The 24955-nt window shown below is 34.4% G+C and overlaps 1 protein-coding gene across 3 annotated transcripts in view; it reads left to right on the top strand.

Annotated features, from left to right (window-relative positions):
* The window catches only part of DNAJC24 (DnaJ (Hsp40) homolog, subfamily C, member 24), a 60178-nt gene that overhangs the window by 29532 nt on the left and 5691 nt on the right, over nucleotides 1-24955 (top strand). Inside the window, exons 3-5 of one of the 3 annotated variants that reach the window (XM_011965596.1) lie at nucleotides 9241-9379; nucleotides 20733-20801; nucleotides 24770-24900. In XM_011965596.1, the coding sequence (XP_011820986.1) occupies nucleotides 9241-9379; nucleotides 20733-20801; nucleotides 24770-24900 (339 nt within the window). Of the gene's footprint in view, nucleotides 1-9240; nucleotides 9380-20732; nucleotides 20802-24769; nucleotides 24901-24955 lie in introns of those variants that run through there. The other 2 variants (XM_011965597.1, XM_011965598.1) reach the window with 2 other exon arrangements.

Here is a 24955-nt window from a genome sequence, read left to right as displayed (position 1 = left end):
CTTGTAAGTTGGATTCTTAGGTATTTTATTCTCTTTGAAGCTATTGTGAATGGGAGTTCATTCATGATTTGGCTGTCTGTTCATCTGTTATTGGTGTATAAGAATGCTTGTGATTTTTGCACATTGATTTTGTACGCTGAGACTTTGCTGAAGTTGCTTATCAGCTTGAGGAGATTTTGGGCTGACACAATGGGGCTTTCTAAATAGACAATTATGTCATCTGCAAACAGGGACAATCTGACTTCTTCTTTTCCTAATTGAATACTCTTTGTTTCTTTCTCTTGCCTGATTGCACTGGCCAGAATTTCCAACACTTTGTCGAATAGGAGTGGTTAGAGAGGGCATCCCTGTCTTGTGCCAGTTTTTAAGGGGAATGCTTCCAGTTTTTGCCCATTCAGTGTGACATTGGCTGTGGGTTCGTTATGAATAGCTCTTATTATTTTGAGATACGTTCCATCAATACCGAATTTATTGAGAGTTTTTAGCATGAAGGGCTGTTGAATTTTGTCAAAGGCCTTTTCTGCATATATTGAGATAATCATGTGGTTTTTGTCTTTGGTTCTGTTTATATGCTGGATTACATTTATTGATTTGCGTATGTTGAACCAGCCTTGCATCCCAGGGATGAAGCCCACTTGATCATGGTGGATAAGTTTTTTGATGTGCTGCTGGATTCGGTTTGCCCATATTTTATTGAGGATTTTTGCATTGATGTTCATCAGGGATATTGGTCCAAAATTCTCTTGTTTTGTTGTGTCGGTTGTGGTTCTCTATTGTAGTACTTTTAAGGATAAAGAGTTTCACTGTAATTCATTATGCATTAGTTGACCATTTAAAATTTATGAGCTGGGGAATGACGTGGTCAGAGTTATGTTAAGATGAGTGACTATGAAGCAGGTAAGATGGATTGGAAAGCTGTTAGAAGATGATTGCTGGGGACTAGGTAGGAGCTAATGGTCTGAACTAGGGTTGATATTGAGAATAGAAAGTAAATTATGTAAGTAGAATCTATAGATTTGGCAGTTCATGGGAGGAGGGAAAGAGGGGTTACCCTAATATTGATAGTCTGGATTATTAGGAAAATTTTTCCCCTCATCCATTCATTTAGCATTTATTGAGCATGGAGTTATTTTTTAACGGAGTTATTTTTTAACAGCAAGGAATTCAGCAAGAGGAGAAACAAATTTTAGTGTCTGGATAATATATTGGATATCGAATATATTAAACTTATTGTGCTGACAAGAAAGCTTCCAGAAAGTATTTCAAACTTTGGTTCTAGAATTCAAGAAAGTTTGAAGCTAGAGATAGAGAGCTAGCATCCTATTGATGGTACTAAAACTCATCTATTAATACGTAGAGGAAACCTCAATTGCCACATTGATACATCAAGTAATATTAGCCTATTTGGGGATTTTTGTGTAATCAGATTTGCCCAGAGTCCTTTTCATGGTTTATTGTTACTTCTTACATATAGTTTATATTTTATATATCAAAACAGCACAATCACAAGTGTGTACTAAAGGATTAATGTACGTAGACAGTTTACCATAAAACTCTTATGTGTTTACTGTAAAGAAATATCATTTCATTTCAACTTTATATGTTGTGTAGCCAACAGAAAATATCATTTGGAGCTAATGAATATGTAATTTTCACAAGGTGGATGGATTACTTGAGTCCTAGAGTTGGAGACCAGTCTGGGCAATATGGAAACCTCATCTCTACAAAAAATACAAAAATTAGCCAGCTACCCGGGAGGCTGAGGTGGGAGGATCACTTGAATCTGGGAGGCAGAGGTTGCAGTGAGCCAGGATCACTCCATTACACTCCAGCCCAGATGACACAGAGAGATCCCATCTCAAAAAATATATATATATTAAAAAAATTTTCACTAAAACCTTTTAGAAGTTGGTAGAATTTTCACACTGCATTGTATGATGCTATTTTCATAATTTTACGTGCTTCATTTCTTAGTGGAAAAACATTTGTTTCTGTGTAAACTTATCAGTGGATATCATCATTAGTGTTAAGGTGAAGCCTGATACAAATTATGCCCCTCTCTTTAAAAAAAAAAAAAAAAAAGTCAACAGATTAAACTACCACTGGCATATTGTTCAGATTTCATCAGTGTCTTCATCTGTGACATCATATGGTGTTAGTACAAACAATGGAATGAATAAGTTGACATTTATGATTAGTGAATGGAAGGTATCAAATATCAAAAAATTTTTGACTTGAAACACGTTGCAGTTTTCATTGTGGTGTTCTAGGTTAATGGATTTTTTTCCCCTCTTTTTGGTGTACTTACTTGGAAGGACGCGTCTGTCACAGGAACATTTTTGCAAAACACTTATCTTCTGACTTGCCCATGAATTCCATGTTTAAGCAGTCAAGGCTAACAGTGTGCTTCTCAAATTTTAGCACGCGTAACAGTTGCTTGGAGAGCTTGGTGAAACACAGATTCTGGAATCCTCCCTCTGAAGATTTGAGGTGAGGCCCAAGAATTGATATTTGTAACAAGCTCTCTGATGATGCTGATGCTGCAGTTCTGAGGACCACATTTTGAGTAGCACTGAGGTGACACATTGTGACAGTCACTCTAGAATTAGTAATTTAGAAAGCACTTAGACTTAATATGTAGAGAGTGTTTGAAATAAAAATAAAATATTTCATATTGGACAGCCATTGCCAAAAAATCTCAGCTGATGAGAATTAAGATTTCATAACTAAAAGTGTTACTTATCCTTGAAATAGTCAGAAAACAGATAGCACATACCAATCCTGATGAAATATTTTATCAGTTCCTGTATTTCTTTTGTAGTACCATGTATGATCCCCTATTTTTGTATCAAGAGAGTTTCTTAATCTACTTTTGTGGTAGTTTTTCTTATTCTCAATGAATGATATGGTAATTTAAAGAATTTAAGTTTATGTAATTGAAAAGTTTCCCCCAAATTTGAGGAAATTACTTAGATCATACAGTTATAGGTGTCAAGTCATTTCAGAGTGCACACCAACATGGCACAAGTATACATATGTAACAAACCTGCACGTTATGCACATGTACCCTAGAACTTAAAGTATAATAATAATAATTAATTAATTTAAAAAATAGCAGTTTACTGAAATTTTGGAAATAGATGCATAATGAAGAATCACACAGATACTATCACTCTCAGTATTTTTAATATTGTGACATATTTATGGTATTTTAATTTTGGATGCACTTCGGGTTTCTACTCAGCAATGCTTAGTCTTTTAAAATGTTTTGAAGTTATTAAAGTTGGCAAATGTGCTTGAAAGTAATAAAACAATTTCCATAAACTAATGTGTAATTCAAGCTTTTCACTAATTCATATTAATTTTTTCATTAATTTTCTGTGTTTTTTGTTGTACTTATCTTTCTATTAATATTGGAAGAAATTCCTTATTTATCCTTTATGGTTTAGAAAGATTTGCTAAATTCTTTTTAAAAAATTTAAACATGTCTGAAGATGTTTTTCTGTTGAGATATTGTCAACATAAAACGAAAAATGCACAGATCTTAAGTGTTAAGTTTGGTGAGTTTGATATCATGTAAACACCACCCCAAATAAGATATAGAACATTTCTGTTCCTCCAGCAAGTTCCCTCATGCCCCTCTTTCTTAATTTCCACTACCTATTCTTACCTGGAAACCGACTTTCTGGTTTCTATCACCACAGATTAAATGTACATAAATTGGGATTTCATGTTCATGTAATCATACAGTATGTACTTTTTATTCTTTCTTCTTTTACTTAACAGATATTCTAGATTTTCATTTATGTTATTGAGTGTGTCATGATTTGTTCTTTTTTAATTGTTGAGTAATATTTCTTTTCTATGGATTTAATGAAAGGTATTTACCTATTCTGCAGTTGATAGACATTTATGGTTCCAGTTTTTTAATAAGACTGTTACGAATAAGACTGTTAATCTATTCTTTTATGAATCTTTTTGTAGATTTCTGATTTTCATTTTTATTGATCATAGAGTAGATGTATATGTAACTTTATAAGCAATTGCCAAATTGTTTCCTCTCAGCAGTATATGAGAATTCTGGTTATTTCATATCTTATCAACACTTGGTGTTATCAGTATTTTTTTTTCTTTTTTCTTCTTTCTTTTTTTTTTTTTTTGAGACAGAGCCTTGCTCTGTCCCTCAGGCTGGAGTGCAGTGGCACAATTTCCACTCACTGCAACCTCTACCTCCCCTGTTCAAGCAATTCTTGTGCCTCTGCCTCCTGGGTAGCCGGGACTACAGGTGCGTGCCACCGCACCTGGCTAATTTTTGTATTTTTAGTAAAGACTGGGTTTCACCACGTTGTCCAAGCTAGTCTCAAATTCCTGACCTCAGGTGATCTGCCCGCCTTGGCCTCGCAAAGTGCTGGGATTACAGGCATGAGCCACCACACCCAGGCAGTCATTTTTATTTTAGCCATTCTTTTAGGTATGTAATAATATCTCATTGTGATTTTAATTTGCATTTTCCTAATAACTAATAAAAAAGTTTAAGTTATTTCCTAATAACTAATAAAAAAGTTCATGTACACATTGTTCATCAGTTTTTTTTGAAAAAATATCTGTTCAATTTTATTCATCTGGTTTTTAATTAGTTTTGTCTTTTTATCATTTATTTATAGGTTTTTATTCATGTATTCTGATACAAGTCCTTTGTTAGAAACATATGCAGCCAATATTTTCTCCCAGTCTATGGCTTGTTTATTCATTTTCTTAGTGGTATTTTGATGAGCAGAAAGTTTTAAAATTCGATGTTCAGTTTATCAATTTTGTGTTACACAGTTTATGCTTTTTATTTTCTGTCAAAGCACTCTTTGCCTACCCTAAGTGGCAAAGATATTCCCTTGCGTTGCCTTTATGGATTACTTTTACATGTATAATTCATTCTGAATTAATTTTGGTTTATGGAATAAGAGGGATTGAGGTTATTTTTTTTCCCCGATATCCAGTTGTTTAGAAACCATTCGTTACATACTTTCCTTTCCTCATTGAGTTGCTCTAGCAGCTTTTTTGAAAGTCAATTGACCATATATGTATGGTCTATTTCTCGGCTATCTTTATGCTTTATGCGAGTACTACAGTGTTGATTACTGCTGAAATTTTGATAGGGATTGCATTAATATATCAGTTTAGGGAAAATGGACAAGCAGCTTCCCATCCATGAACATGTTACTTCTTCCATTTGTTTAGGCGTTTGATTTCTCTTAGTGGTGCTTTGTGCTTCTCAGTGTAGAAGTCTTACATATACTCTATTTGGCTTATTCCAAAGCATTTTTTGTGCTGTTATTAATGATAATTTCTTAAAATTTTCTTCTCTGTTTGTTGCAAGATTTGCTGATTTGTTAATTTTGAGTCTGTTGCTTCCAAGACACTAAGTTTTTCAACTTCAGCAAAATGCATTTCAGTTTAGTACTGAAAGAACATGGAAGTCAGTTAAAATAAATTCACTTTGCAACATTAAATTTATAACAGACCTATTCTGTTAATTAAGGGGTATCAGGATTCTCTCTACTTGATTGATGAATGTTGTTGTCCTCAGAGCTCCCTGTTTGATTCAGCTGGCATTTTTTGAGACTATAAGGAAGTCCATGCTTTTTTTTTTTTTTTTAATGGCTGTTTCTGGTTCCTTAATTAGATAGTAAGCCCCTAGAATATACAGTGCTTTAGATTACATCTGTCTTTTATTTGATAAGTGAATGAATGAATTGGGACTAGGTTTGGGCTCTCAAGAGTAGGAAGGTTTTTGGCTAGTGGAGAGTAAAAGAAGTTAAGGGCAAGAAATAAGATTTGACAACAGAAGGAAAATGACTGTGGTCTTTTAGGGTCATAATGAGTCTACCTTCCACAGGATAGCTCAGATTTAGAAATAGTAGGAACAAAATTAACATACACTTTGAGATCAGAAACCCTTTAAACCTAGGATTAGGGGCTTGTTTTCCCATTGGCAATGGAGAAAAATTTCATATTTTTAAGAATGTGTGTAATGACACCATTTTATGAGTAGCCCTTGTAATTAAAACTTCTATTTAACACATTCTAGTGTCTTGCATTCCAATTGTAAATCATAGATATATTTGGACTGGGTTTTAATTTCTCATAGCTGTAAAAGCAAACTATCAGAAACTTGGGTGGTTTCAAATATTTATTCTTTTATAGTTCTGAAGAAGTCCAAAATAATTATAACCAGGCTGAGTTCAAAGTGTTGGCAGCACTGCACTCCCTCTGGAGGATCTGATGGAGAATCCATTGCTTGTCTTTTCCAGCTTCTGGAGGCTGCAGGCATTCCTTGGCTTGTGGCCACTTTACTCCAGTCTTCAAGGGCAGCATTTCAGACCTCTCTCTGCACTGTCTTCACATCACCTTCTCTTCTGTGTGTCAGCTCTCTCTCTGCCTCTTTCTTCTAAGAACACTTTGAATACATTTAGGGTCCAACCAGATAATCCAGCAAAATCTTCCCATTTCATGAACTACAATGTAATCATATCTGTGAACTTCCTTTTTCCAAATAAAGTAACATTTACAGGTACCAGATATTGGGACGTGATATATTTGGGGGCCATTATCAGCCTACCACAGACAGTTATTCCTTTTCTTAGACCTTCACTTTGCTCTGAAAGTTGCTGTCAAAACACATTGGACTAAGGCTTTAAAGCATCCCAAATTATATACTTATTTTCTTGCTATATTTGTAATTTTTTAATGGAGTGTACCCATTAAATAAATGTCATGGAATCTGAATAGACTTAAAGCCCCAGATGGTGAGCCCCTTGTTTCAGTTACTAATCAGAAAAATACCAGATTAGGGAAAGAGATTGAATTGTACTTTCACTATCATGGAACTGATTTGTGACTCATAATAAAATTTAGTAGTATTTTTTAGTTTAGGGCATCCAGGAATTAATTCCTGGTTTTATAGGGCTTTCTTGGTTAGACTTGTACATGATCAGGCCTAACCTCTTCTATTCATTGTACCAAGTAGACTTCCTTTATTGGCCCATGAGAAATTACCTACCTGTTGATCTTTACTCCTACTCTATAGCTACAAATTTAGAACAAGTTCTCCAGGGCCTTAATGCTTGTGACATACTGAAATTAAGAGTTTTCCCATGTAAATGTATCATAAATGTATCATGGCTTATTTGAATATGTTACATATAATAACATTTAGTTATACTAAGCTTGTTAGACAAACCTTTGTGTAGTGTTAGAGGAATGGGTCAGCTAGAGAACTTTAATGCAGCCAACTCCACTTTGGCTTAGGGATATTGCTTGAATATCCCAACTTTAGAGATTGCCAAAACCTCAGTACAGAAATAACTTTTATGAGCATCATTTAATAAATCACGGGCAAAGAACATGAAACAATAAAACCTTAGTTTCCTTTTCTTCAGTACTTACATTAGTTTAAATATCTAAATGTTGATAACTGATAGATTTAATAGGAAGAGAAGTAGTTTGCCAAAGGGAAAATGGAAGCCTATTCCTCGTTGTCTGCCCTAGAATCTTTCTCCCAGCCTGTATAATGTTTACCAGGTTGTTCTGTGTAACCAAATACCAGAATAGCGTTTGCTGTGCTAGAGAGCATCTTCAGCAGTGTGGAGAAGTTCATCCTGAAAATGAATCTATTTTTAAAATAGTCTGTGATTTAATTAAAACTTACCTACTTTACAAATTCTAGATTGAGAATTGAAGACATTTTGCTTCATGGTACTTGACACAACTTACTGAGTGACTTTGGCCTTAGCAATTTAGATAATAAATGACATGGTACTTGCAATTTTTTTTTGTGCTCCTGATAATGTCTGCAAGGCAGTCAATGAAATAACTGAAATTATTGTACCATTAATTGAGGAATATATGAACCAACCACACTGATGAGTCATGAAATGTACATATGGTTATTTGCCTGTTTTATTGTAAAAACTTGGAAAAAAGAGTAAGACATTTAAAAAAAACTATTCTGCATTAAAAGGACATTCCTAAGTTGACTTTTTGAAATTAAAGTATAAAACTGTCGAAGTAATTATTGGATAAATACTATCTTTTAACGATAGATTCATTTTCTACACACCACTAAGGATCCTCTCTAGCACAGCAAATGCTATTCTGATATTTGGTTTCACAGAAGAACCTGGTAAGCATCATACAGGCTGGGAGTTCCTTATTTACTTGAAAGTAAGAAAATTTACATATCTGAATATGTGCTATTGTTACCCCCAGATTGTTTCACTGAAATGTCTCTAAATTTATATAATCTTTTCCCATTTGTTGGGAGATTGCTGAAAAGCAAATGACATATTGATCCTTCCAGAACTGTTAGATGAAAAAAAAAGGGAGAATCACAGAGAACATAGAAGAAAAGGAAGGAAGGAGATAGGAGAAGTGATAAGTGATCCTACTGGATAACTATTTAGTGAGCTACATGTACATCAGCATTTGAGAATTTATGAATTGGCATAAAGCTTCCTGTTTTTGACCTAGTAGTATAAAGAAATTACTGCATATTGAAAACAAAAAATTTTTAGACTTTTTAGAAAATTCACATAAGAAAGATTCTTTAATGAATTAATTTACATCTAAGTGTTTGAGTTCTTTAAAGTTATTTCTTACAAATCTGGCCTAGAATAACGAGTTTTTAATAAAAATGTATGCTTGGGGATTTATAACTTTATAATCTTCAGGGCTGAGGAAGAAGATGAAAGTTGTCATGTTTATAATTAGATATATTTTTATTTAAAATTGTGATTGTATAATTTCATAAGAAAGACCTAGTGGTCCATTGTATAATGCTATCTATAGGTAAGCACATTGTGTAAGGAAAGCTTCATACTCTGCCTAGTTTGTGCTCTTCCTGTTTCATGTCCTGCTCGTCTGCGCATACCTGTTGCTATTTGTGTTAGTCATCCTCTCTAGGTAAATTGTCCATGAGACCAAGGATTCCATGAACAAATTATCCAGAAAATGCTGTCTTTGCACGTTGTGACAGATCATGTCACTGGTGGATTTATAGCTACTCCAGTGGTCTAATTAACCTGGCAGTTGTCTCCTGTGTCCAACACTGTTGTCTCATTGCCTTGGCATTTAGTTTTCATCTTCTCATTACCTTCTTAACTAAAGCTCAGATTTACAATTTTTTTAAAATGTAACCCCCTCAGCTCTCTCTACTCACTCCCTCCCACCCTTATTTTTGATTGGCAGTATCATCCAGATAAACAAAGTACAGATGTACCAGCAGGAACAGTGGAGGAATGTGTACAGAAGTTCATCGAAATTGATCAAGCGTGGAAAATTCTAGGAAATGAAGAGACAAAAAGAGAGTATGACTTGCAGCGGTGTGGTAGGTACTTGTGTTGAGGAGCCACAGCACATCGGCAACTCTTAGAAGCATGCTCTGCAGCCATTCCTGGGGAGCATTTTCCAGCATGTGCTCCAAGTGTTGTTGCCTTTATTCCTCCCCTCCATCACTGTTTTTAATTATGCCCTATTATTAGCAGTGATTATTGTGTATCCATTGAGAAGTTAAGAAAACTACTAGGATGTGGCTTCTTGAGAAGCCTTGAAAGCTATTTTTTATTACATTTGAAAACTGTTTAATTACACATTCCTAATTAATATGCTTTATGTGTACAAAAACTTCTTTTTATTAAAATAAATATGTATGGATTACTATTTTAATTATAGTACTTTGAAGACTATACAGTATAAATGATAATCCAAATGAAGATACTATATATAAGATGACATAATAAAGCACTCTGCTATCTTTGAGCTCATTTTAGGCTGAGTTTCATGATTATCTTCAGGATAAACTATTCCTTATGATTGGTATAAATGATATTTTAGGAATGCAGATTACCTTAGCAATTTTAAAAGTCATTTCTTTTATGCTTTTTAGAAAATAGCTTCTTAAAACAGTGACAAGCTGTTGTGAGAAAGAGAGAGAGAAATGTAGGTCAGGTTTGTCACACATGGACTGCAGTTACACAAAGTGATAGGCTGTCTTTCAGCACTGGCCTAGGGACAGGAGTCCCTCAGCCTTGTGTTTGAACCTTCAATATGCACTCCACATGCTAATGGGAGGAGTCAATAATCAGTTACAGCCCGAGGGGAAAACACTCAATCGCTCTCTCCAATAGCACATCAGGCTCAGCATTGACTAGGATGTGTTGATAAAAGCTGACTGTCTCTGTAGTTGCTTATTGAATCCCCTCCCATGCCCTACAGTAGCACACCATCAGATCTCACAAGATGATTTGGAGGCTTTGTTAGCACTAAGGTTATCAAAATTTGATTTGAGAAGCAAGCCTTTATTTTTAAAACACAGCATTATAAGATGAAGCCAGTGACATTTGCAAGACATCCCTATTTATTTTCAGAGGGATTTCTACCAAAAAAATTGTTTCTTAAAGGCTGTGTGTGATACTTTTGTGTGGAAAGACTTGAACTGTTTATGTACTGGAGTATTTGTTTGTAAGAGTGACTTATTTATAGTACTAATCAGCTCTAAGGCCGTACTACTTTTTAAAAGACTGATGAGCTTAATTTTTTCTTAAATATTAAGAACCTGATGAGTGTACCTTTGCAAATAATTTGGATTAATTTTCAAAAATGGCTTGAATATTGGGTTCTTTTGCTGGGTGCATAATGAACATCTGTCTAATGTATTTATTTTTTAAGTGTGTTTGTACTTCTTGCAAAAGAATGTAGAAATGGCTTCATTTGATAAGTTCTACCCGTAGGTGTCTTTTTAACCTTGGTTCACATAATTTCTATGAAAGAATTGAAACTAATGCACATGAATGTGTTGTGTGTTAGAAATCTATGTTCCTAAAGCCACTACACTCTACTGGAGATGATGATTCTTTCATGTGTTTTTGCACATCTTTACTAGTCTCCAGTATATCGGATGCCAGTTTGCTTGAGATAAGAATAATTCACACAACATTGTACCCTAAAGAGTATAGGGTATATACTTTCAATGTCACTCTACATTTTTGCCACTGCACAGCCTATGTACTATTAAGAACATATTAGTGAAGTCGACTAGAAGCTTGCTTTCTAAAGAGAAAGAGGTAGGGAGGGATCACGAATCATAAAAATATTTTCTCAAGAAGCTACAGGGTGGGGTAGGCCAGAAACAGAAAGAAATAGGAAACCAGGTTAAAAGTGAGCATAGAATTGCATGAAGGAAGGTTTGAAAGATGTCAGAAGACAAATAACCACCATATTCATGACTTTTTCATTGTCTTCGAAAGGTCCTTAGAACTGTGGATTTTTTTTGAGCTTTGAGTCCTACTTTTAAGCTCTTAATGGAAGCACCTGTGGCCTGCTGTGTCACAGGGTACTCCTGTAGGTCATAGATGAGGTCACAATGAAGTTTAGACCAACTAAATACTGTGAGAGTTGGACCTGATTCATGATTCAGATAAATAGTTTGGAATTTATAAAATATCAGTTTGCTCTGCAAGTTTTTCAGGCAGCATATTACTGAATTTAGCTGTTCTAGAAGGACAGCTTTTCGTGACACTTTAGTACCTCAGATTTAAGTACTAAGTATTTCCTCCTTTACCAGAGGCTCCAGATACTGAGATGACTTTGTTTCAATTTTAAATGGAGATTGACTTACTGTTTAGGTAAGAAGAGTATCCAAATATAATTGCTATTTTTAAGCCTTTCATACCAGAGCTATTTTTCAAAACTCTTGCAATAAACCTACTTTCATATTGTTACTTCTTTTGAATACTCTTATTAATTTTTTCTTCTTGACTCAGCTTCAGTAAAATGACTCCTCAAAAAAAAGGAAATGAACTTGAACTTCTCTAACAGTGATGATTTAGGTTTGCTGGAAGCAAAACCTTTGAGAGTAATAATTTGTTAAAGACCAGGATAGGTTACCCAGAGAGAGAGTTTGTTATAACCAGGTCAAAGCACTCTTTTTTTCTGTGTCACCCCCTGGAGACATGGAAATAGCTTTGTTATACAGAACTCTTTTTACGTGTGGTGATAGTTCATTGTAAACCTTTCTTTTCATAGGGTGTGCTTTAAATATGTTTGTTTCCTGCCCACCATTAACTTGCAGTGTAAAATAAAATTAAGCTCTGTAATACTTGAGAAGGAGGTAGGAAATGCTTTATTAGCTGATCTTGAATGCTTTCTCATGTTTCACAGCTCCATGTTGGTGCTCTGTCTTAAGGAAAGCCTCATCAATATCGCCCACAGCCATATTTATCTAAAAGATAATTTAAAGGGACACTTGACATCCGTATTTCTTTGCTTCTCAAAAGAAATGATCAAATATGTTCTTTCCAATAAAGGAGAAGTAATACTCCAGGGCAGATAACCTAAAGTATTGCACGTATGTTTTTTTCTCCCTCATTCCTACTTCTATATGCTTAGTTGACATTTTAGGGTAATGTTGGCCAGGCTGAAGAAAAGTAAATTTAAGAAAAAGATGAGTAATAATTAGTTCCCAGAGATTATACATTTTGAAAGTAATGTTAACTAGTGAATTTAATCAATTAGTTCTAGTTGGCATATTTACCTTATTGCTTCTGAGGATGCCTCCAAAGGCTGCTTCCAGTGTTCCGCAGAAAGGCATGTAGTTATTCAAGATTAGGCTTTGCATTTCAACCAGATGAGCACTTTGGAAAACCCTTTCAGGATTTATAAAATGTTCACATGAATAATACCTGTTGAGTAGATTTCGTTGCCTTTGTAAATCTTGTGGGGAGTGGTCCTTATATATTAAGCACATTAAAAACACATCAGAATTATATCATGGGAAAATAATGGTTGTCATGATTCAGTAGCTTTGTAATGTGAAAGTCACAGATCCCTGATGTCTTAGTGGCTCTATAGAGTGACACAGCTTATGAGTTAAGTACTTCTCTGTGATCTGAAGAGTAGCAAACCTTCAAATACAGTTAATCAGATTAAATAATGTTTAAAAGAATAGATTGTGTTTGGAATCCTTGCTGATACATTATTTTATATTAGGATATATCTTAGTACTCTGTTAGTGAATTATTTTGGTAAGGTGGAACCTTCACTCTACATAATTGGATACCCAAAACAGCGTGGCTCAGAGGGGATTGGGCCAGATATTGTAAAGTGAGTGTGCCTTTGCTCAAAGCTAATCAGCTGCTCTGCTTAGGTAGATACAAGAGGTCATTTCTGGTTTGTATTACACAATTTACTCCATCCCTTTATTACGATAAATATTTGGAAAGATAAGCAAATAAATGGAATGGAAGATAAGCAAATCTTAAAACAAATGAGGAACATACCTTAAAACCCCACCAACATGTGTCAGATAAATCAACATGTAATTTCTTAAACTCAAAATAAGAATCCTTCCTGAAAAGCATGTTAATGTTATAGAAACTCCGTAAGAGGGAAATATGTAGATAATATAAATTTTGGTTAACTGTTAGGAATAATAACTTAAGGCCAGTGGATATTTGTGAAATTGTGTCCTAGAGCTGACCCTTACAAAATACTTGAATTAGTGAGATTAGGGTCCATTTATGGTCATAATATTTCCATTTGATTTTAGGAATTTCAAAATTGGTTGTAAAAATTTGCTTCAGGTAAAACGTGGAAGATAAGCATCAGGGGGTATGTTTTTTTGGTGACCGTTTCTGAGAAAAATAAGTATGTGAAATGATGCAGAAAATCCATCTCGACAGTTGGGGACTGGCTTTATCTTGAGTGGGAGAAGACAGTATAGATAAAACTTTCTGTGCAGGTTCCCTCGCCCCAACTTACTTGTTGCAAGATGACTACTCACACTACTTGCTACTTTTACTTGAATGCAAATAACTGTTTGTGCAATGAAAATGTATTTTAGGATCATTTTTCATTGGTTTTGAGTAAAAGTTTGGCTACTTTCAAATAATGCTATAGAAACCTATGGGCAAGATTATAGTTATAATTCTGGGACACTTGAACAGACTTGAGAGTTCTGATTTAATAATGGAGAAGTCTAAAATTTTAGGAAGTTTTGTTTGCAACTTTAACCTCTCTCTCAACTTACTTGGTTACTTGACCCAATTGAAATCAGTGGGTCCAAAATCAAGACTGACTGAGTCACCTTTCTTATTTTTTCCTCAACCTTGGTTTCATATTACACTCTGTTTACTTCTACTTTGCTCTGGTTACAGTCAATGAATCAGAAATGCCAGTTGACATTTGTTCTTTTTTAATGTTGTTTCCCCTGTGTGAGCTTTTATTCTCACAGCTACCACAGTAGTCCATCCCCAGATTATAAAACATACCCAGATTATTTCCATATCCGCTAATTGGCCTTCCATTCTCTATTACTGCCTTCTCCCACAGTACTTTACATTTTGATTGATCTAGCAGCTTTCTTTATTCTCACACCTCTATTTAAGAACATTTATAACTCTGCACCCTCCCAAAATAACACCTACCCATTCACTTGGAATTTAAATGGGACAGAAGCTTTTAAGCTTGTCCCTGCTATTTTTTCCGACTTATTACCTATTTCAAACCTAATGTGAATTTTGTCCCCTGGTCCATTTAGGGGCTCCCAGACACACATCTGTTTATACTGTTTGTTATTAATCAGAACCACCCTCCTGTTCTGATTCTTATTCTTTGTTCAAGGTTCAACTTGGGTCCTTCCATCTCCCCTACCCCCAACTCCCTACCACTCACCAGAGCCTTCTGATACTCTAATCCATCATCATTTGTGCCCTCTGAACTAAAACCACAGAATTATTTTGAACTTTTTTTCATCTGGTTCCTATCATTTGGTTCTATGTTTGATATTTTGGAAGGGCTGAATAATTATATAGGCTGTGACTTTGATAAAAATGAGTCATACAATAGCAAAGTACATCAGACTTCAACACTTACAAATCCAAAGTCAAGAGTTGCTTTCCTACACTGTGGTACTTGAGGTATTTTTGTCCTGCTAATAATGGATTGGTTTTTAGTCATTTTCTTATGGTCTGGTATAGATAGTTCAACACAAACACTGAGAGATAACAGTAGTTTAAAAATAACTGTCATTTTTATTAAGCAATAGAACTGTGGTAGTTCTTTTAAACATTGTTTAACAACCTTGTGAGGAAGATATTAATATCCGTTTTTCAGAGAATATCTGTTTTTCAGGTTTAGTAATTTGACTAAGGTCACATAAAGTAGTTGATCGAGGGGAATTCAAAGCCATTTTTTCTCAGTCACTATTTTGTATGAGTTGTGTACAATCTACTATTTGTAGTTCCAGATAGTCATGTACGAGTGATATTTGAGGGTCAGAACAAGAGACCACGCCTGCTGCTGCTCTTTTACGTGTTTTCTAGTGAAGCAGAAGGAAATCAGTTTCTAGGCTTCATTTGGTACCTTCAGTGAACACTGGGTTTACCTACAGTTTATAAAATCTCCACAGTTATTCAAGTTCATAATCAGGTTCCAAGTTTGTAGTTTTTCTTCAGTGTGGAAAGCCTTGTAATAATGACTCTTCAGATTCATCTTGGAAAGGATTATAGGGTTTATGACTTAAAGAACAGGCTTCAAATTAAATGTTGCCTGTTTCTCAATCTCTTATCAAGGTAGAGAATTTTTCAAGAGCAGAGACATGTTAAAGACAGGGAAACTGATTATGTTCAAGTTACTTCCTACATAAAAAATTTAATTATGTATAGTGAAGTGTTCTTTAAGAATGAGGTGATGGTTTAAAATTAAATTACTTGGTTTTAAGACAGCAAGATACTCAATTAGACCTAAAGGAAAAACTGCTATTTATTTTTAACTTATACACCAATGTCTTTAAGTGTGAAATAAACTTTAAACACTTGAAATGGCATAAAAATAAACACAGTGGACTAATTGCTAAATGAGAGCATTGTGGGGATGTGGTGATCATGTGAATAATGTGGCACTGCCACACATGAATAATATGGACAGAGCTGCAGGTGGACTTGATCTTTTGGCCAGTATGGGGTTGAATAAGACTTTGAAATATCTCTGTCATAATGAATAAAGTTAAATTTCTCTCCCCTGTAGTTTTTTGTTGCTGTTATTTATTTATTTTTTTTACTTTATTTTTAAAATTGTAACTACAGATAGAAGAGGTTTCCTGGGATTAGGATATGTAATTATTTAGGCATGAAACAAAGAGTTGTTTTAGAAATTTTACTATCATTAGAAGGAAGCTTAAAAAGACAGGAATTCCATTGTCTTGTAAGAAGTAAGAAATATTTATTGATTCCCAAATGGAGCTGAAAAAAAACCTTTCCTCTTTTAGAAAGTTGTGAATGACCCAGCGAGAGCTCTAGTAAGCTTTACTGAACCAAGCTGCTAATAGTTATTTAATGTTATTCTTCAGTGTGAAAGAATCGCCGTAGATTTCCCTTTTAATCTCTTTGAATTGCAGGCTCATAAACCTCTCTGATGAGTCCTGCCAGTGTTTTCTTAGATCCCACTGTTGAGACAATGGAGCCACAGAATTCTTTCACCTCTTGTTGTCAGACAAATCCAATGGAACACAAGGTCAGAAGGGCCTATACTTCTAAAGGTTGAAAGATTCTTTTTCAAGTAAGCACATACATTATTTGATTTTAACATTAGATTTCTCAAGAACCTCTCTTTATAATGTACTGACTTCTGTATGTAAATAGATTTGGAAGTTTTTCTTGTTTCCATATTTGGCTAAGCTTGTGAGCACAGCACAGGGTATGAACAGACCTTAATGTTCCTAGATACCTTAGAAAAAGTTGAACCCATTTACTTCAAAAGAATCAGCAATCATTTAGTATCATTGGACTCACTATAAGAGTATACCACATGCTAGACAATGCTTTTTATTTCCAAATGGCTGTATTTTGTTTCAAAATGCTTACTACCATTCTATATCAAAAATTCCAAATTTAATATCTTGGATCTGTTCATTTAATTAAATCACTCTCTAAATCAGTTTATGTTTTCTCAAGCCTTTTAGTAGTGTCATGTTAACAGGGGAACTTTAGGAGATAGGATTTACCTTTCTAGATACCTATTAAAATGTTTTATTACAAGAGAAAAATATTTATGTAATACTACAAAAGAAAACTAACTTATCTGTTTTGAAAATGCCATGCCTGATTAGTAGACAATTATTAAAGCTAATTACAGGGTTCCTGTAAGTTACTTTAGAGGATGGGGAAGAATTAAGTTTTTTAATTATAACCACAATGGTGGACAAGCAGAGATCATTGTTTAAAAAGAAAAAAAACATTGATTTGTTTGTGCTCCTTCTTTGTAATTGTAGTGGGGTTTGAGGAGAGGGAATTTGCTGTTGCCCCATCCCTGGACACCTGCCTCTCAACAAAGGATCTTGGTCACCCCCCACCGCCCACATTTAGATTCACCTTTTACTCGTGTGTGCCACGTCTGCTCATTATACAGTTCTCCAGGGATCCAATTTTCTCCTGAGTTAATCACCCCTCGCCTTTTTCAGAAATTGTTAGATTACCATCCTTTCAAAGAATATACACCTTCTTGAGTTTCTTCTTTCTCCTTTTCTTATTTCTATTTAAAAATGTAGCCACTTAGAGTCTCAACATACTACCTTTAAAACTTTTAAAAATTTAATCCTTACAGAGAAGTGCATAAATCTAAGTGTATAGCTTGATGGATTTCACAGTGAACACACCCATTTAACCAGAAAGCCTCTGGTTTTGTTTTTTTGTTTGTTTTTTGAGATGGAGTCTCACTGTGTCACCCAGGCTGGAGTGCAATTGTGCGATCTCGGCTCACTGCAACCTCTGCCTCCTGGGTTCAAGCATTTCTCCCGTCTCAGCCTCCCTAGTAGCTAGGACTACAGGCGCACACCACCATGCCTGGCTAATTTTTGTATTTTTAGTAGAGATGGGGTTTCACCATATTGGTCAGGCTGGTCTCAAACTCCTGACCTCAGGTGATCCACCTGCCTCGGCCTCCCAAAGTGCTGGGATTACAGGCGTGAGCCACAGTGTCTGACCCAGAAAGCCTCTTATGACTTCTTCCAGTTACCACTAACTCCTCATTTCCCCCACCATCATAGGGTAGTTTTGCCAGTTACATTTTGTGTAACGGGTAATCATACAGTGTGTTATATTTTTTGTCAGATACTGGTTTTTTAAAACCAGAATCCCTACAGGAACCTAGGCTGTTTGTGCCCATGGTACTGAATAATCAGGTCAACATACAGATGTTTAAACAGCCACAGAATATGAAAATGTTTTAATATACTCTTGGGCAAGGTACTAACCATTTTTGTGTATTCTCTTTTCGTATTTACCATGAGATATGGTCTAAGCTAACTTTTCAACCAAGAAATAGGTAGCTACCCTAAAGTTCCTATGCATAGAGATGAAGAAAACATAGTAATAAAACTGAAAAGGCCACTTTTTTGAGTAGGTAGAATAATAGAAACGGTTGCACATGAAATAGTAACTATGTGTGAAGAACAATAGCTTCCCAGTAGATTGGCAGTTATATTTGCAAGTCATTTCTAATTTATTATTTTTAAATAAAAAATGGCATCATGGAATATATATGAATGGGTTGTCTTTTTGTACAATTAATATACTACAGGGGTTCAAGATAGGTTAGATTAAGAAAGCTGATTCATCTTGTCATTATTTCTGTCTTGTCTGATTTGCTTTGATTGATTTCAAAATTTCTTAAAATGTCTATAAGATACCCTGGAATACAGGTGGCTTCGTTAGAAATGTATACCTGTTTTTCCCCTAAATAGGATTTGTTAAGTGCCAGTTATTACCCCCATTCCTCAAATCTGAAACTGTTTAATCTCCCAATTCTAGCAAACAACCCTGGTCCTTCTGAGTAAGAAATTAAAATGTGATTAAGATTTTTGTCCCCACTCATGAGAATTTTAGATAGAATTTTTTTAAATTAGGAATATCTGAATAGCATATAGCCTACTGTACTTTACATAGAGTGTGGAATTAAATTGTTTTGTTCAGAAATTACTTAGCATACAGATAGATTCTGCATAAGCTATTCAGTAGACATACAGAGATGGAGGAACTATCTCTGACCACTAGGCAGAATCCTTATCTTTGGATTTTAGGGACAGTCTAATAGACTACTGGTACCCAGTAAATATGAAGTGGTATAATACCTGACATACTTTAATAGAAAACCATGGTGAGTTCACAATATTGTATAACCTTTTTATCTATTTTAAAATTATGTAACTCACTAATCAATTTTGAACAGGCAGTTACTAAATATAATTAAATTGAGGGCATTCACATCACAGAACAAAGGGAAGCATTTTCAGCAAGTGAACAAGAGACTAGTGAGACAGCTAAAGAAAATTTTATTGGGGTGGGGAGTGGATTTTAGTAGGGTTTTTTGTTTTGTTTTACTTTTTTCTTCTTTTTTTAAATTATTTACTTCTAGAAGAACAATACAAGCATACAGGAAATATAACATGCCTTTTAAAACAAAGACAAATGCTTCCCATCTTTGGCTGCCATTTTTGACCCAAAGTACACTTGTTTTAAGCAAGAGAGTAGATGCTCCTGTTACAAACTGTAGGTGGAATTCCAGGCTTCCTCGGACCTTCAGTCTGCAACAAAAACTTTGGACCAGGAAACAGCAATAGAACATCAACACAATACATTTGTGTTGTGGGGTTACTGAAATATTGAAATAAATATTCCTTTAAGTTAATCTCTTGCAAACAATCAAATGTAAAATGATTAATAGCCTTTTACATTTGGATACAGCAGTATTTTTTAAAGCACTTTTAGTCTGATCTCATTTGACATGGAGAACACCTTTCTATTAGTCTGCCTCAGCTGCCATAACAAAGTACCATAGACTGGGTGGCATAAACAAAATGTATTTCTCACAGTTCTGGAGGCTAGCAAGTCCAAGATCGAGGTGCTGGTTGACTCGGTTTCTGATGAGGGCTGTTTTCCTGGCTTGCAGACAGCCTCCTTCTTGCTGTGCCTTCATATGCTCCTTCCTGTATGTGTGGGTGCATGTGGAAAGAGATCGCTCTCTAATCCCTTCCCTTTAAGGCCACCAGTCCTACTGGATTAGAACCCCACTTTTATGACTCCATTTAACCTTAATTACCTCCTAAAAGCTCTATGTCTAAGAACAGTCAAATTATGGGTTAAGGCTTCAACATATTAATTTGAGGGGGACACAATTCAGTCAACATCAAACCTCCTGAAGCAGAAAAGAAGACATAACTGCTGTTTTAGAGATGAACTAACCGATACACCTAATGTTAGAAAGTTAGTAAAATATTACAACTAAGGTTCAGATAGTTATTTTTATCCAACTCCACACTGCTTTCTTAGCTAGTTTATCTGACAAAAGCCAAACAAACAAAATACATTTCCCTGCTGCTTACAAAATAGAAGTCACTAGTTGATTGCAAAGAATCACCAGAATTAACTTCATGCTTTTCCATGTTGCATGGTTGTGAAAAATGGGATTGATTTTGACTTAAAATGTGTAAGAAATGGTATGTTCTAGATTTTTCAGTCAGCTAAAGTCAGGTTACTTTAACACTACTGTCAAAAGTACTAGGCTAAATTTTTAAGTGATAGGTAAGTTAGAATTGTAGTGACCAGGCTGGCGTTGCCTTTTTAGCATTCTTCAAGGTTACAACTAAAGTATCATGCTTTACAATAAATGTCATGTTTTATATTTTACAGAAGATGATCTAAGAAATATAGGACCAGTAGATGCTCAAGTATATCTTGAAGAAATGTCTTGGAATGAAGGTTGGAATTTTTTTTTTTCTTTTGACAACATTAAAAAAATTAGGAATTTTCTATAAGAAAAAAAAAACTCATTGGACATTTGGAAATCTTAAAAAGAAATAATAGTGTGGCTTTCTATATATATGTGGTATTTCTGTTTGGAGTATTTCTGTTTAATTCTAAACTTTATTTATTGACTGATATCCTCCTATGTGACTCATTTCCAGTTATTTTTATATTCTAATTAGATGTTAGGAACATAAAGTTTCATAAGAGTTTTTTGTTGTGTTTTTTACTTTAGTTTTTGCATTACTGTCTATGTAGTATTGTAATATGGTAAATAATGTCAAACAAGATAGTTTTTTTTTCATTCCTTTTAATGTTGACAAGATGAATTCCTCTTAGAATTTTTATTTTCCCTTTATATATAATCATAAACTGTCAGGGCAGGGCTTTTAAGAGGCTTTTTTTTTTTTTTTTTTTTTTTTTAACTCTCACATACTGGTTGTCTTGTAGGAAGAAAAGAATGTCTGCCATTTCCCTTGATGCAACATGAAGTCATGTCTTTTTTGCTTTTCTGTTACTAAAATTTTAGAACTTAAATCCAATGTAGTTTCCCCATTCTTCTGATGGTTCCTTGAATTGTTCTGGTTAGACATCATTAAATTGGGAAACACCCTTTGCTCAACGGAAGCCATGAGTGCCATACTTACTTGTTTCTCTAGGTAAATGAAGAAAATCTTACTATTTCCTAGAATCTTTAGATACTCTTAACCCTTTAACCTTATTGTGCAGCATGAAGTACAAATTCCCTCAAGGTTTATAAAAATCTACTCATGAGTGTGGATAGGTAGAAGATAAAAACAGAGCCATCTGAAACCAAATTTACTTTTTAAATGGCAAGTTCTTAACTTAGTGCCCCTAAGACGTGGGTCAAAAGCCATATTAACTTAGAAAGGGAATCACGTCTTTGCCTCTGGGACCATTCTGCCCCCAACCCCTCAAGTGAAATCCTAGAGTAGAAATTCAGTGAATAATTGGTAAAGTTGAGGTTTTGTATAACTGGGGCTCCTAGTGATGGTGACAGCCTCATTAGAGTAAACAGGAAGAAATACTGTGAAAACAATACACTAGTGACACAGACTTTTCACTGCTAGTTTGTGGAAGGGACACTCTAGAACATGTCATTTATCAGGGAGACTTGCCTAACTAAAAAAATATATATGCACATATGTATATATACACATATACTTTTTATTTTTTGCCAAATACACAAACTTCAAGGAGACTAAATATGTTTTGAAAATATAGTTTGTCTCCTTATCAATTGGTATGTATATGTATGTTTGTATGTGTTTAATGTCTTATTAAATTAGTTCTTGCTATAGTTGATATGGGCAATATATTTTATATGATAATGTGAAAATACTGAAAAATGGTTTGTATAATTTTTTTTCCCTTTTAAATATGTAACAATATAATGTTAAGATCTTAATTTAACATGAGAATACGGGCTGGGAGCCTGGAATCCCAGCACTTTGGGAGTCTGAGTTTGGAGAATCACAGAGGTCAGGAGTTTGAGACCAGCCTGGGCAACATAGGAAGACTCTGAGAACAGATTGTGAGAGTAGGAAAAATAAAAAATAAAAAATAAAAACAAAACAAAGCAAAAAAATAGCAAGACCACATCTGTACAAAAAATTTTATATATATATATGTGTGTGTGTATATATATATACACACACATATAAACTTTTAAAAAGAAAAGGAAGAAACATAATATGGATTAGTGGCTTAAGCATCTGTCTGGTCAATAAATACATGGACTTTCTGATACAAGTGAAAATGCTAACATATAGAAGGAAATGTACAACAAAAAATCATCAAGCGTTATCATCAATGTGTTATTGCCCCTGGAACTCCCTAAAGTAAACTTGACAGTAAAGAAGATATAGAAGAATCCAACCCATAGCCAATGAATTAGTAATAAGCAGATACAGTTAATCTTAAAAGTATAGGATGCACTTAGACGCTTAGGTTTTTATAACTAAAGATGGAAATAATTCTAATCTTAATGAGAGAAAATACCGAGCAAGAACTACATGAAACCATTATTCTTGTAGGAATATTTAAAAACAAATCATGGAAGTTTTTATTTTTTTTTCCCAATTAAAAAGAGAAATTTTGGGAGATGAAATTAAATAAAAAGTGTGATCAACTAGGAAAGGAAAAATTTGTTTAAAGATCCCCTTTAGGATCATTTTCAGAATAGCTATGGAAAGTGAAGATCTGAAACAGGAGAAAAGTTCATGAAATCCTATAGGATAGACACAGCCAAATTGTTGGTTGCCTGATCAAAGGGCAGTATGAAATGATCCTTTTTATTATGCTTAAAAGGCGTATGTGAGTTGTGCAGATATTGAAGCTAATCTTCACCCTTAGTCGTTATACGGCTTGGTCATTTTGTTGGCCTTCATTCAGAGTATTTAAAATGATGGTTTCTGTGAAAGTTATCACCTGGTTAAAAGCTTGATGGTATAATAATAATAATATAAGCAGAACTTTTACAAGATGTGAATTTTTAGTGAGCATTATTTGGAGTCATCTATGACAAAACTCCACAGTAGCCCATGGTGTCCTCTGTGTCATTTACCAAGAACATGTCAACTCAAATTGTTTTCCAGTGTTCACTGAGGTGGTAAAAAAACAAGGGGGTAGGGGGAGATTTAGCTTAGGAAAATCAATGGTTAGAATACGTACATTTTTAGACAATTTAATAATTTAAAAATTCACTTTCAGAATATGCTCTAGTACGTAGATGTTGGCTTAGGGAAGATGTCTGCATTTTGAATTCAGGATTAAATTATTTTTCTGTATGGAGAACAAAGGCATTGTGGTAAAGAAAAAAAAGCTGGATTAGGTGAATGAATTCATTTTCCTTACTGATTAAAAAAGAAAACACATAAAGTTAGCTTATTTAATTGCCAGTTTTTCCAAGGCTGAACTTGTAAGAGAGCAGGTACAAGGCAGTTGAATTTTGCTTTTTTAAACTACATATGATATGATCTATGTAATCAAATTTGATAATTGAATGAAGATATTTGATAGTATGAAATCATGAGTCCTTTGAGACTTATTTTCTAATAATCAATTATGATGGTGGTAAAATAATGTCATTGATAAGTTATTTTCCTTTGACAGTTACTTCTCAGAGACAGTAAAATGGAATGACCAATGGATCAGAGATTCTTTTAAGTCAAAGGGCACAAGCATTTCAACTTCCCAGGAAAATGACACACTTAAAATTTCCACGATTAGGAGCCTAAGTATTGCACTGTATTGCCTCCTTTGGGCATCTCACTTCAGCATTTTGTTGGTTCATGTGTCATTTGTAAAAATCAAACAAACAGAAACACACACATACCCCACAGGATTAAAAAAAAAACAACCAAAAACCATGGTGTTGTGTTTATAGACTTAAGATTCTTGAAATAGTGTGACACTAGAAGTGTCCAGATGTTGCACTTGATAAATAGTCTGGTTTTCTCTAAAGGATAGACTTCAGGCAAAAGCATCATCTTCCCTAACAGTGAGACAGGTAGGGCTGTTTTTCTTTTTCCTTCACTGTAATATTTTAGACAAATACATTGTTGAAAAAAATGTAAAATTTATATGAATTTTAAGAAAACAGAAAACTTCAACTAAGTTTCGTGGGTTGCTTCTGAGCATGCCCTCTCCTCCCAAAATCCTTGGACTTTTAATTCATAGCTTCAATCCCTCTCCTCTACAGAGAAAGATTCTTTGGTAGGTAATTTTTATAAACATTGCCCTTTTCAAGAAATCTAGTTCTCCTTTAAATACATTTTATCTTTACTGAGCTTCTTTGTTTTGTTTTACAATTTCTATGGAATAAACTCTGCACCTTTTAAGGGTATTAGTGAGATAGTTACTTACAAGTCTTTGAAACATTATTTTGTTTTCTTTTGCAGATGATCACTCTTTTTATCTGAGTTGCAGATGTGGTGGAAAATACAGTGTTTCCAAAGATGACGCAGAAGAAGTTAGCCTGATTTCTTGTGATACATGTTCATTAATTATAGAACTGCTTCATTATAACTAAAATTGTTCACAACTTGAAATGCTTTAACTGTGGTATTGAGACATGATGAGGAGAG

Source organism: Mandrillus leucophaeus, unplaced genomic scaffold (genome assembly GCF_000951045.1).
Source record: "Mandrillus leucophaeus isolate KB7577 unplaced genomic scaffold, Mleu.le_1.0 Scaffold73, whole genome shotgun sequence".
Lineage (NCBI taxonomy): Eukaryota > Metazoa > Chordata > Mammalia > Primates > Cercopithecidae > Mandrillus > Mandrillus leucophaeus.
Note: the sequence above shows the minus strand (reverse complement) of the source record. Positions and strands in the feature narration are given on the sequence as shown.